The sequence below is a fragment of the Hemiscyllium ocellatum genome, chromosome 4, assembly GCF_020745735.1.
Source record: "Hemiscyllium ocellatum isolate sHemOce1 chromosome 4, sHemOce1.pat.X.cur, whole genome shotgun sequence".
Taxonomy (NCBI): domain Eukaryota; kingdom Metazoa; phylum Chordata; class Chondrichthyes; order Orectolobiformes; family Hemiscylliidae; genus Hemiscyllium; species Hemiscyllium ocellatum.
In genome coordinates, this window is record NC_083404.1 from 28,595,536 (window position 1) to 28,610,145 (window position 14,610).

A 14,610-nucleotide genomic window follows, 5' to 3' on the forward strand; every position below is an offset into this window, starting at 1 on the left:
GGTAGAGCATTTTTTTACCCACCCTGTGTATGTATTTGTTCACCACTCTTCAATGATCAGGTGGGAAGATGGACCCTCTGCTTTGATGACTGAAATTGCAGGCAGGATTATCTACTTAAGCCCTTTGTCTCACAAAATAAGACTGGACCACAGTGGTTTGGGAGGTGTGGTGGTGAGTTCAAGGGGCATGAGGAGTGGCTTGTCCATGACAGGGCAGAGAAACCAATGCCCTGTCCACACCAAGACTACAACACGCATGGTGGCTTGTCTGGATCTGCTAGGACATGGAGGCAGAAGTTGTGGAGAGAAGCATGCCCCACTCTGCTAAGTTGGAACTGAATTTCTCTCTACTCCTTGATATTTTCATGACATTTCCCATCAGGACAACCAATATGTTCAGCATCTCCTGCACGCTGCCCTATCAAGATCCTTATCTGAATTCTTTACAACAGAACTTGACTACAATCTCCCTACTGTCAACCTTCACCCTTGACCTAGCTGTAGTTCATGCATTCCCAAATCACACACTACATGAAGATTGCGACTCCCAGGCATTGCTCTTTCTGAACCAGTGGCTGCAAGTTGCACATGACAGATCGAGTGCTGTGCTAAACATGAGGTCTATGGTCACATGACTTGAAGCTTACTCAACACGTCAATTGGAGGATGTGTTTTTTTTAATTTTCCCTCATAGAATATGAATGTCAGCATTTAATGTCCATCCCTAGTTACCACCGAGAAGGTGGTGGTGAGCTTTCTTTTTGAAACACTACAGTACATGTGTTGAAGGAAGATCCACAATGACATTGGAAGAATAACAAGGGGACAACTCATAGAAACCTCCAAGATTTGAAGAGGATTGGACAGGGTAAAGCAGTTAGATTATTCCCAATCACCGGGGAGTCGAGGACCAGGGGTCACAGTTGAAGGACACAGAGCTGACATTTAGGACTGTGATGAGGAGAAATTTCTTCAGAGAGTGGTGAGGCTTTGCAATTCTCTGCCACAGAAAGTGTTAAGGCCAAAACAGTGATTTGTTTTTTCAAGATTAGATATAGCTCTTAAGGTTAGAGGAATCAAAAGGCATGGGGAGGAAGTGGGAACAGGGTACCCATTTGAATGATCAGCCATCATCATGTTGAATGGTGCCGAGAGCTTGAAGGGTCAAAAGACCTACTCCTCCGATTTTCTATGCTAGGGAAAGAATTCCAGGATTTTGACCCAGTGACAGGGAAGAAATGGCGGTATATTTCCAAGTAAGCAGTGAGTAAGCTTGGAGGGGAACATACAGGTGGTGCCTCTTCCTTGGATCTCTATCCTTGTCCTTCTCAATGCGAGTGGTCGTGGGTTTGGAAGGTGCTGTCTAAAGAGCTTGGTGAATTTCTGAAGTGCACCTGATATGTGAAACACACTGCTGCTCCTGAGTGTCAGGGTAGAGAGAGTGCATGTTTGTTGATATGGTGTCAATCAAATGGACTGCATTGTTTTTGCAGAGTAGATTCTCAGTTACATTGGCTACTGCAGAATCAGTTGCAGCTGGCCCTTTACGTGGAGCATCAGCTCCTCCACATGGCTCAGGAGATTGAGATGTCCTTAACCCATACCTGCGACTACCTATTGAATGGTTCCTTGTCTGCAAGGGAGAGGGAAAGATGTCAATGGCTCTATGGCATTGCGTTTGCATAATGTGCCTTGCAATGCTGAGGAGCTGATGTAGAAATGCAGTAGGCGATGCCTGTGAGGTGGAGTTTCCGGCTCTCAGTTGAGAGAATGCTGCTGGATGAGTGATGGAGTTGTGTTATATTGAGCAGCAAGAAAGGCTGGTGTCTTGATTGGTGGGATATATCATAGGAATGTATTGATGGACACTGACCACTCACTGTTCTTGTGGCACTGCTGCCAGGTCATACAGTCATACAGCAGGAAACAGACCCTTCGGGCCAACCAGTCCATGCCGACCATAATCCCAAACTAAACCAGTCCTACCTTCCTGCTCCGGCCCATGTCCCTCCAAAACTTTCCTCTTCATGTACCTATCAAAATGTCTTTTAAATGTTGTAACTGTGCCTGCATCCTCATTCCACATGTGAACCACTCTCTGTGTAAAATATTTGCCTCTCACGTCATTTTAAAATCTCTCTCCTCTCAAATAAAAATGTGCTTTCTGGAAAAGACATCTACCATTAACTCTATCTATACCCCTCATTATTTTTTAAAACTTGCCTCTCAACCTCCTATGCTTCAGTTAAAAAAATAACTTAAACCTTCCATACCCATTCCATCTGGTAAATCTTTTCTGAATGCTCTCCAACTTACTAATATCCTTCCTCTAACTGGGTGACCAGAACTGGATACAGTACTCCAGAAGGGGGCTCACCAATGTCCCACACAACCTCACATAATGTCCCAACTCCTGTACTCAAAGAACTGAGCAATGAAGGCAAGCGTGCCAAACACCTTTTCAACCAGCCTGCCCAGATGTTATAAAAACTTCAAAGAATTATGTACCTACATCCTTAGGTCCTGTGTTATAACACTACCCAAGGCCCTACCATTAGTTGTATAAGCTCGACCCCTGTTGTACAAACTGCAATACCTCGCATTTATCCAGATTAAATTCCATCTGCCATTTTTCAGCCCATTGACCCATTTGATCAAGATCCCTTTGTAATCTTAGAAAACCTTCCTCTCTATGCCACCAAATTTGGTGCCGTCCAACTATGTCTTCTATACTCTCATCCAAATCATTTACATAAATGACCAGCAAAACCTTGGGTTTGGGAGTAGACTTTCCACGCTGTAAGTAATCTAATCTAAAAACTTGCCTTAACATTTGCTTCCATTCTCTCTAATGGTAGTATTTGAGGGTACCCCACATGAAATCATTCCATTTTTCCTCCTGCTCGCCTTCATCACAAATGCCTCCAGAGGCTCATCCATCACAATGGAACATCTCTGAGCCTGGTGTTCAGATTTCCATATTTGAAATTAGAATGATACTGTTCAGTTCAGTTTCCTTTAGTTAAGGGCATGCTGCATTTAGAACAGCAGGCTATCTGAATTCCAAACAATACCACTGAAGTATCTTACCCCCACCACTGTAGCCCCCACCCTGTATCCTGAGCACTGAAGCTGCCAGGAGGTGTGTGCGCTGCTCAACGCTACAATTATTCAGGGCTGATTTGCTGATCTGAAAGTACACAGATAAGTCACAAATTGTGACCACTCACCCAAAAAGCAGCTAATCCAATTTCTAGCCCATGTGGCTGCTTTCAAACCAATAAAGACTTTGTTTGTACTGAAACTGCCCAGCTCCATATTTTAACGGAAAACATTCCAATCCTCCAATTGAGTTTATTCTCCATAATAACACCTATTATGTGTAACTTGTTTTGTGCAGCATATTTTTCATATTAATTTTATCAAATTGCTACCACTAAAGTAAGTAACATTAACTGTAACCATCCTAATTTTTGAAATGTTACATTGCTTTCACTATCAAATTCAATGAAGAGTAAGAAAAGCCCGAGAGATAGTGTCACTTTAAGAACATTGTACTGTGACTGCCTGCATAACCATCCCTATCTTTGAGGATGATCACAAGACCCAGTGACCTAGCATGTGAGAAAGAGAACAGATGGGCAAGTTTGTTCAAATCTTGCATTCAAAGCATAAGCAGACCATGCATACACCAGCGGAATTAACTATCCCTCTTCCCTCTTTCATTTTCCACATACCAGTGATGTATCAAAACGGTAACAAGTATTGTAGGAGAGAACCCTCTAATCTGAATGATAAAGGCAGCCTGTATCACAGCTGCACCATAGTACTTGTCATCTTGGATGACTGAATCACACATTCATTGCTGGTAAATGTATGAGAGTTACTTCAGTCTGTTCCCCTGCAGATTATGGTCCAGCAGTCTGTTTCTTATCTCTGAGTTAAGTGAAAATTTCAGCCCAAGAAGCTTCCTTCCAAAGGATAGAATGAGAGGCATATTCTGTGACTGACTTACTTACTGATCTCTCCTTTAGAAATCAGATTATTCCAGCCTGGCAAACATTTTATTGTCACTTTGTAAGAAACAAAGCATTTGTCTCATAAGATTACAAGGACAGTTAATGATGAGAAAAATCAGTCAGCCCAGTCTTCTTGTACCCTATCTCTCCCCTCAAAACCCGTAAATCTAGAATCCCTAGTCACTCACCAAACATCCTGTTTCTGATACTCCATCTCTCACATTAAAACACATCCTTCTAATACTCTCACCACCCTTACTGAAGCTCATGCCTCTAATATTCTAATACTCTCAACAAAATGCATTATTCTAGAACCTGCAAGATACAGGGTCTAGCTATCTTTGATACCATTTTCAAAAGCTCCCTATTCAAGGATGCTAATCGATCTCCAAATAACTATCCTTCCTGAGAATGTATTGTATATCTCAACCACTCTATCCCATAGCTGGACCAATGATTATACCAATTTTGATCCCTGTGAAAGATCTGTAATTTTGATGCTTGGAGTCTGAGCTCACTAAGTGCTTCAATTCCATTTATACCAAGGGATAAAGTGGAGAATGAGGCAAATAGAAAACTGAGATGATATAAGAATAAGTCCAATGGAGTGAAGTATTGTTGATAACAGGTGTACTCAACTGTAAAACGATTCTCCAGGCTAGCAAACTGTATACTTTATGGGTGTGGCAACCATGTGATGAGGATGGGTGATATTCTGGAAGGGACAGTATCATCTGGTGTTTCTCCCTGTTACATGACAGTTTGGTCAATTGTATGTGCGGTTGGATTGAAGAAGAAAAGACCAAGTATGTTTGTGATTGGCTAAATTAAATTCCATATAATTCCCTGGAGTCAATCTGATACTTTTATTGCAAAGGCGAGGACAACAGCTTACCCAGGAAATTATAGTCCACTTGCTGATTCAACTGACCATTTATCTGATGGGAAAAAGAGAAGATACTGATGAAAACAAACTGTATCATGCCACAAGACCAGTTTGAAAACCCTACTGGAAAATCACTGTTCCCATTTTTAATGGATGCTTTATTTAATTCCCTCTCCCTTTCTTTATAGAATCTAAACTCTGCATTAACAAAATAACCTTATTGTATTCAGCACTGATTTAATAATAAGATTTTATATATGGCATAAAAACAAGGATAGATTCTTTTCATATGCAAGTTTAGGATCATACAATTGAGTCTTTATAAACACTCAGGGTATTGAGAAATACTTTTCTTAATTGAGAACTTCTGTGCCGTAGGGGAATTCTGCGACTATGTGTGTGTTTACTCAGACTCTGCTGTATGATACTTTTCTATGTACAAGAAAGCTCACAATACACAGTTTGCGCCATGATTCAGCAAGAATGTGCAAACAGTCATCATATCACACAAAACAATGAACCACCATGCCAATGCCATGCACCATGCCAAAAAAATCTTTTTTTGTTAACGTTCATGCTCTTTTTCAAGGTCCATTGACAAGAGTTTTCACATTTCTGATAAAACAGCCTTTGAAAATTGCTCTTGTTCTGTCTCTCACGCTGAATTGCATCAGCATGAAGATTGCAGTGAATACATTGTGAATACTTTGTGATAGTGAACCTTTTGGTTACAACACCACTGAATTAACAGTGAGCTCAAATGATCCTTTGTTTCTTCCCACTAGGGGAACAATCGATTTACATGCTGAAGGAAATATAGCAGAGGGAATTGGACTACATGGATAGCTCTTTAAGAGCTTCCAAGGGTATGCTAGACAGTATTTAATGGAGGTCACCTAGGGAGCCAGCAAGTGTCCCATATCACCTCTCTTTGGAAAGGCCTGTTTAATTAGGAGCCTCCCAATTGGGCCTTCATCATTAAGCAGGCCAGGGACAGAAATCCTTCCCTTCCGAGTTGTTGTTATAAGACCCACCTCTGAGATATAGGAGGAGCTGTCAGCAATGTACTCAGGGAGATGAATAAGGTCACAGATGTGTGAGGGCTGGATGGGGACTGGGGAGATGGGAGCCATGAGAGAGGAGGGCCAACATTAAGGTACATGGTGGATACACCCCACTGCAATGCCTTTAAATAAGGAATCCCCATCTGGGCAACAGTAAGCAACCCTGATAGCATTTGTTCATTGGACTGCCCACATAGTAACTGCTTGTTCCTTCCTGTGAAGTGACTGCCAGATACGGTCTTTCTATGGTCATTAATTGCTCACTTGAGGAATTCAATCTGTGGCAGGGTCATCCAAGAGCTTTCCTGCTGTGACCTAATCAAGGCAGAGGCAGAACGATGGCACAGTCCTCAGCTTACACCCTCTGGGGTAAAAACAATGACTGCAGATGCTGGAAACCAGAGTCTAGACAAGAGTGGTGCTGGAAAAGCACAGCAGGTCAGGCAGCATCCGAGGAGCAGGAAAATCGACATTTCGGACAAAAGCCCTTCATCAGGAACACAGGCAGAGTGCCTGAAGGGTGGAGAGATAAACGAGAGGAGGGTGGGAGTGGGGAGAAAGTAGCATAGAGTACAATAGGTGAATGGGGGTGGGGATGGAGGTGATAGGTCAGGGAGGAGGGTGGGGGAAAGTAGCAAGAAGTACAATGGGTGGATGGGGTGGGATGAAGGTGATAGGTCAGAGAGAAGGGTAGAGTGGACAGGTGGAAAAGAAGATAGGCAGGTAGGACAAGGCAGGTAGGACAAGTCATGGGGACAGTGCTGAGCTGGAAGTTTGGAACTGGGGTGAGGTGGGGGAAGGGGAAATGAGGAAACTGGTGAAGTCCACATTGATGCCCTGGGGTTGAAGTGTTCCGAGGTGGAAGATGAGGCGTTCTTCTTCCAGGCGGTGAAGGAGGCCCAGGACGTCCATGTCCTCGGCAGAATGAGAGGGGGAGTTGAAATGTTGGGCCACAGGGCGGTGTGGTTGATTGGTGTGGGTGTCCCGGAGATGTTCCCTAAAGCGCTCTGCTGGGAGGCGTCCAGTCTCCCCAATGTAGAGGAGACTGCATCGGGAGCAATGGATACAGTAAATGATATTAGTGGATGTGCAGGTAAAACTTTGATGGATGTGGAAGGCTCCTTTAAGGCGTTGGATGGAAGTAAGGGAGGAGGTGTGGGTGCAGGCTTTGCTATTCCTCTGGTGGCAGGGGAAGGTGCCAGGATGGGAGGGTGGGTTGTTTTGGGGAGTGAACCTGACCAGGTAGTCACGGAGGGAACTGTCTTTGCGGAAGGCGGGAAGGGGTGGGGAGGGAAATATATCCCTGGTAGTGGGGTCTGTTTGAAGGTGGCGGAAATGTCGGCGAACGATTTGGTTTATGCGAAGGTTGGTAAGGTGAAAGGTGAGCACCGGGGGGTTCTGTCCTTGTTACGGTTGGAGGGGTGGAGTCTGAGGGTGGAGGTGCAGGATGTGGACGAGATGCATTGGAGGGCATCTTTAACCACGTGGGAAGGGAAATTGCGGTCTCTAAAGGAGGAGGCCATCTGGTGTGTTCTGTGGTGGAACTGGTCCTCCTGGGAGCAGATATGGCAGAGGCGGAGGAATTGGGAATAAGGGATGGTATTTGTGCAGGAGGCAGAGTGGGAAGAGGTGTAATCCAGGTTGCTGTGGGAGTCGATGGGTTTGTAAAAAATGTCAGTGTCAAGTCGGTCATCATTAATGGAGGTGGCTCCTCGGATGCTGCCTGAACTGCTGTGCTTTTCCAGCACCACTCTAATCTAGAGCCTACACCCTCCTGCCAAATTCAACACCCCTCCCCCTCCTTCTCCAAACTCACCAAGGGCATTACATTCCAACCAATGAACTGAGTGGCCTTCTATGCTGAAAATGTCTAAGAATGACTGCAAAAGATGCAAGGCACTTTCTCGCTCAGCTCACAATGCTGCCAACCCAGTCATTGGACCTACAAAGGTTTATGAGTAAATGGTTGTGTCAGAATCTGTTACGTAAGAACCCGTTCTGGCTGACATGTCAGAAAGCCAGAAATGTTAGATGACAGATTTGTGCATTTAATATCAATGATAGTGCAACACATGCAGAACCTGCTAGTCTGGACTGGGAAACGCAAGGCACACCAACAGATTGCAATCCCCACAGGGTTCATTTTATAAGATTGTGCTACTGACCATACAAGACAAAGATTACCCTTGATTGTTCAATTCTTATAGTGTTACAGTACAAGACATCAAGTCAGTTCACCACAACTGCTCACTTAAGGCTCGAGGTAATTTTCAATAAGACAAATAAACTTACTTTCAAAGCATTAGAAGTTTAAGCAATACATTCAAGATAAGCACAGGCAGAAGGAAAGATACTTCAAGGCAGTTATGTTAAACAGGTCAGAAAGCACAAGATCACAGCTGAGTTATCAACTGTTGAGTTTCCATTTGTCAAATGGGATTTTAAATGATAGTGCATGATCAGGTCATTCTTTATTTAACTTACAGGCATTTTGCAGTGAGGTCTGGGAGGAACTGGAAAAACTGTCTATTCAAAGTTGGAGGAAAATGAATTGGTAAATAAAGACAAGCATGTGGCAAAACATATATGGATAATAAATAAAAGTTAAAAATTACCAAGTCAAAGGGGAAGTATTTAAAAGAACCGTGTGCAATCTACATTACATACAAGTCACTTACCCCTTTTATATTGAGGATTCGACCAGGTGGTCCTGGAGGTCCGGGAGGTCCGGGAAGTCCTGGTAATCCAGCAGGACCCTGAAAACAGACATAGATGGTTGGTCTCTCAGTGATGCTTTCAGTCTTGTGACCTTCGCTACGAGTGTAACTTCCCCATCATTTCTTGCTGAAATGTCTACAAAGTCAATGGGGTCATTGGGTTTCATTCAATTATCAATAAACTGAACTGAAAGTATTGATTATCAGCAGTTATTGTACATTTCATTTTGCCCTTGAGAAGATGGCCGGTCTTCTTGAACTGATGCAGTACGTGCAGTGAATGGTAGGTCAGGAGTTCCAGTATTTTCATCTAGCAACAATGGAAAGACCCAGCAATGTATATCCCAGGCAGGATACTGTCTGACTTGGAGATTGTGGTCAGTCTGATGCTCTTAGTCCTTCCAGAAGTAGTGGGTTGGAAAAGTGCAGTAGAAGAGGCTTTGCTAAGTTGTTTCAACACATTTTAAAGACAACTATGGAGGAAACATTAGAATTGCAAGCAATGTAACAATGGATATTGGGACTAAGAGTATCTATAGACAAAGGACCAAGGTAAGAGAAAACATTATTGCTTGGCAGCACTTATGGTTGAAAAGTAGATCCTGTCCTAAGCTGAACAAACAAGGACAGTGGATAAAGTGAAAAAAGGAACCAGCTGTTGACCTTCAGCTCTCTCAGGACAGTGCATAAAACTATCTGATATTGTACAAATGAAACACCCAGTTGGATAATTGGGAATACCAACTCTGTCTGCTCATAGTCAAAGAGTCGCTGGTGGAAATGACATCACAGAAAGCCAGTGGTTAAGGGGCTGGTTCTGAACACCTCCTATCACTTTGAGATAAGACAAATCTGAATATCAGAATTCTGCCAACATGGACTACAAATAATTAGCTTTTTCAGCTTTTGATGTCCCAGATGAGTTGTTTGAATTTATGTTCCTCTTACTGTGCTGAACCAAGTCAACCACTTGGTTCATGGAACTACATGAATCTCCAGTGCATCCTAAAACTTTTTGACCCTGGAAAGAGGAGCTCTCTTTCTCCTCATTCGAATGGCCACTTTTCTAGGCTAACCCTTGATAGAGTACACTATAAAGCCATTTGACATCCATTCTTACTGCCTGCCTGTAACAGCAGCTTCAATGAACTGTGAAATGCAGCTGGTAAAATGTAAGTGGGCACTACGCAAGACGCACGTCTCAATGGGACGATAAGTACACTGGTCTGACTTCAACCCTTCAAACAGCTCCCTTACATTCCCCTGAGTGCAGTAAGTGGAAACATCACAGTTCAGTCTGACCCTGACCTCAGTGGACTCTTGCACATGCTGATCTTACACACCCTCACACTCACTACATGGGATGCCCAATTCTTCAGTGAATTTCAAAGCAACTCAATCACAATTCCCAGCCAATTGGAACCTCCCAAGCAATTTGTTTTTTTGCTAGAATGCTTGAATCTGATTGGGGGTGCTGTGCTGGAAGTGATGTGACAGAGAAATAGTGAAACGTAGGAAATAGGAGTTAGTAGGCCATTCAGCCCTTTGATCTGCTCTGCTATTCTATATGATTATGTCTGATCATCCAACTCAGTCCCCTGTTCCCACTTTCTCCCCAAACCCTTTGATCCCTTTAGCCCTAAGTCACTGTGGAGTAATGCCTCATCATGGAGGTCTTTCTTCCCTTAGTGATTACTGAAAACAAACTGTGGGACTGATTTGTTTAAAATATGGTTCCAAAGTCCCTGGAATACTTTCTCCTTCCATTGATAGCAATTGCAGTCCAGGCTGGCCATCCCGGGAGGGTTGACAACCCCAATGGGTGCTGCATACAGAATGCTCAAAGGGTAATTGGAATTGCGATAGAAAATAATTTGTGTAATACTGAGATTTCACCAGAGTGAACTTACCAGAAGTGTTGTTGCAGGTTCACCTTTCTGACCCTTTCTGCCATTTATTCCTGATCGACCCTACAAAGAAACAACATCTGGTTTAGATGATGTAACGATTCATTTTGGTCTCCTGTTCTGCAGAATGAATAAACTTACATGTCTACCAGGAAGGCCAAATTCACCTTTAGGTCCTGGATGTCCCAGTGGACCCTGAAAAGAAATTCATAATTGTGAAATTTCTGAACAATGTTGATCCTCATGTCCATTTGCTTTACATTAAACTACAAAAATAATTTCCTATGATAGAAAACTTGTATTTTTAAATAAAGCTATGTATGCCCGCACAGCTCCAAAACACCTTTGTAAAGGCTCAAAACTGTTGCCTTCACATACGTGCCTCATTTACAAAATATGCCATGTAATTCCCTGTACTTAATGCAAACTCTGGGGATTGTTGTGGTTACTCAAACAAGCAATATCTAAAACTAGAGATGGTGTCTCTGACCCTGTAACATTTGTGAATACTGTAGTGAAGTGTGATTGCAGGGAGGTACCTGTTATTGTGGAACTGACATTTATTGTTCCAAACACTTAATTGCTGATGTGTAAAATGGACAGCTACCTATTTTTGGTTCAGATTAGCTGAATCAAGATATAGTACGACATCATCTTGATCTCAGTTTTACCCAATTTAAACCCTTCAGTCAATCAACTTTTAGCCATTTACTTGGAAGATGTTTACCTGGCTCTGGACAAAGCAGAAGATGTCTTAATATGAACCATTCATTGCAGCAACGTCATTGTTCAGTTAAGAGTCAATCCTATTGGCGTGGGAGTTACATACAAGACAAACAGGAGACAAAGCTTCCCTGTGGGAAATGGGGAATCTGCTGGGTCCACTCTCTTCAGTTTCATGGTCAGTTTTTACACATACCCCAATATGTATTTCTAGACTTTAAAAATGGAATACAAATTCTTTAATTCTCATGTCTTTGAATTAATAATCCAGTTACAGAAGCGTTGCACAACTAAATCATTATTTGCTGTACATGTCCAGAATGGTTGTTATCAGAACTGTTAAGATTAGAGTGGTGCTGGAAAAGCACAGCAGGTCAGGCAGCATCTGAGGAGCAGGAAAATCAATGTTTTGGGCAAAAGCCCCTCATCAGGAATATTCCAATTGGATTATTGTAGTGGAGGGACTGATGAAGGGCTTTTGCCCGAAAAGTCAATTTTCCTGCTCCTCGGATGCTGCCTGACCTGCTGTGCTTTTCCAGCACCACTCTAATCTAGACTCTGGTTTCCAGCATCTGCACTCCTCACTTTTGCCTATCAGAACAGTTAATCCATTTCAGTTCTGAGGGTCATTCAACAAAGCTTGAACAGATTTCTCTCAACAGATGTTGCCAAACCTGCTGAGCTTTTTCAGCAATTTCTGTTGCTGTTGTTGTTAATAATCCATTTTGTTTAGGAAGAGAGGAAATCTCTGAACTGAACAGTAATCATTCATAATCTCATGCTTGATACTGTACTGTACCAACAGTACACGACCCATGTTGGGGAACGTGTGATGACTCTGTGGACAGGATTGACATGTAACCATTCCAACATGTCTTCACACTGGAAGGTGGCAGAATAAATCTAACTGAAACCTGTGAAGCATTTACTGAATTGTAAACTTGCCACATTGAAGATCTGGCAAAAAGAGTAGATTCACTTTACCAAACATGTAGCATCAGTTGTGTCTTTTAATAATATTGTTCATGGGATTTGGGTGCCACTGCTAGGCCAGCATTTATTGCCCATCCGTAATTGCACCAGAGAAAGTTATCATGAGCCATATTGTTGAACAGCTGCAGCCCTTTAGAGTAGGGGCACTCACAATGCTTGGAATAACTGGTGATTTGCTAAGCCATTTCAGACAGTGATTGAGAATTAACCACAACACTGCAGGTTTTCCAGACCAACTAACGGATTTCCCTTCCCTGAAAGGTATCAGTGAGCCAGATGAGTTTTCACAGCCATCGACAGTGGTTGCCATTTGGACTACCTGTTAATTCAAGGTTTTGTCATTGTATTCAAATTTGTCACAATAGGATTCGAATCTGTGGCCCCAGAACATTAGCTGAGGGTTCTGGATTACTAGTGCAATGATATTACCTCTATGCCACTGCTTCCCAATTACAAGTTGTAACAAAACAAACCAGCTGCGAAACAGCATGCATCTGCCCTGAGATCAAATACAATGCCACTTCAGAATGCAGCAGGAGGTAGATTCTGATTGTAGCTGGAAGAGATAACGGAAAGGAAAGAATTGAAATATAAATGAGACAGAAGGGGGTCATTCAGCCCATTGTTTCAATGCTTACTCTGAAAGAACTATACATCCAACTGCACATTCTCCACAATCTTGTAATTTTTTTTTCAATGATATATCTAGCTCTCTCTCGAAATAACTCTTGAATAAGATTCCATCATTCTTTCAGGTGGTGCATATCCAATCGTAACGAAGGTGATGGCATAAGTGGTATTGTCACTGGACACACAATCTTTAATTCCATGTAATGTTCTGGGGGCTCAGGTTCAAACTCCATTGCAACAATCCAATTGGAATTGAATTCCATAAATATCGCGAATTAAACACAATAAATATCTGAAATGAAAAGTCTAATGATACAAATGATTGTTGTAAAAATCCATCTGGTTCACTAATGTCCTCTTGCATTCATTGGGTCAAATTCCTGATACTTCCTACGCAACAGCATTGCAGGTCTACAGCAACTCAAGAAGGCAGTTCACCATCACCTTCTTGAGGACAACTAGCAGTGAGCAATAAATGCTGTCCTAGCCAGCAGGATCAATATCCCATGAACAAAATTAAAATAACAACTCACCATGTAAAAAAACATTTTTCCCTCATCTCTAATTTGCTAAATCATTTTAAAGCAGTATCTCTGGTTACCAGGCCTCCTAACTGGTGGAAATAGTTTTCCCTAAGTCCCTCTATCAAAATGCTTCATAGTTTGAACACCTCTATTATTTCTCCACTAAACCTATGTTTGAAGGAGAGAAATGCTAGCTTCTTGAATGTCTCCAGATAACGTCAGTACCATTCTGGTAATATAATTCTGCATTTAGTCTAACTGGCTTCGTTCATGTCAAGTTCCAGCTGAGAGCAGCAACTCCAACGCTCAGTAAAATACATTTGAAGTATGCAGCAAAACAATGCCTAAAGCAGAAAACACTTCCTACCTGAGGTCCAGGAGGTCCCAGTGGACCTGGTTCACCCTGTTGGAAAGGAAAGATTCTAGTTATTTGTGCAATAACGAGAATTACAAAATATCAAGAAATCTTGGATGCAGGATTATTAATTGTACAATTAAAAATATCTTCCTCCTCTTCCTCATACATACCTTTTGACCTTTTGATCTTACAGCCAGCAGAGATCCATCTGCACCAACAACAGCTCCAGGCTCACCTTTTTCACCCTGCAGATACAACAAAAAGCAACACTGTGTGCAGCTTATCAACAGAGTGCAAAACTGCTGCCTATGTTTTAGTCTGTGGAATCTAAATTCCCATCCAAAGGAGGTTAAAGGGAAACAGCAGGAAAAGGAGATAAAATGAAGAATCTAGTCACAAAAAGCACTTGCAGATCAAAGCAGAAGGAAATAGCAAGAGTAAAAGCAAAATATTGTGAATATTGGAAATTTGAAACGGAACTAGGAAGCACTGGAGAAACTCTGCAGATCTGGCGGCTTCTGTGGAGAGAAAAATAGAACTAATGTTTCGAGTCCGATTGACTCTTCTTCAGAACCTCTGAACTCAATTCTGACGAAAATCATGCAGGACTCGAAATGTTGACTCTGCTTCACTCTCCACAGATGCTGCTGAATTTGTCCAGCACTTTCTGGAAACAAAGAGTACCTTACAGTGAAACTGCTTGTCTTAAAGAATCGGCATTTTGCCCTTGACTTGTGCAAATTAAACACAGCCACAACTTTATAACTTATCCAATTATTTAGATACTTA

The 14,610-nt window shown here is 42.3% G+C and overlaps 1 protein-coding gene across 3 annotated transcripts in view; it reads right to left on the reverse strand.

Moving 5' to 3' along the window:
• LOC132811753 (collagen alpha-1(XV) chain-like) overlaps positions 1 to 14,610 on the reverse strand; it is a 262,882-nt gene that overhangs the window by 25,340 nt on the left and 222,932 nt on the right. For 2 of the 3 annotated variants that reach the window (XM_060822847.1, XM_060822845.1), the window contains 7 exons: positions 13,992 to 14,066; positions 13,831 to 13,866; positions 10,735 to 10,788; positions 10,597 to 10,656; positions 8,648 to 8,725; positions 8,454 to 8,495; positions 4,915 to 4,957 (listed from right to left, as the gene is read on the reverse strand). In XM_060822847.1, coding sequence (XP_060678830.1) covers positions 4,915 to 4,957; positions 8,454 to 8,495; positions 8,648 to 8,725; positions 10,597 to 10,656; positions 10,735 to 10,788; positions 13,831 to 13,866; positions 13,992 to 14,066 — 388 coding nt within the window. The remainder of the gene's footprint in view (positions 1 to 4,914; positions 4,958 to 8,453; positions 8,496 to 8,647; positions 8,726 to 10,596; positions 10,657 to 10,734; positions 10,789 to 13,830; positions 13,867 to 13,991; positions 14,067 to 14,610) is intronic. The other variant, XM_060822846.1, reaches the window with a different exon arrangement.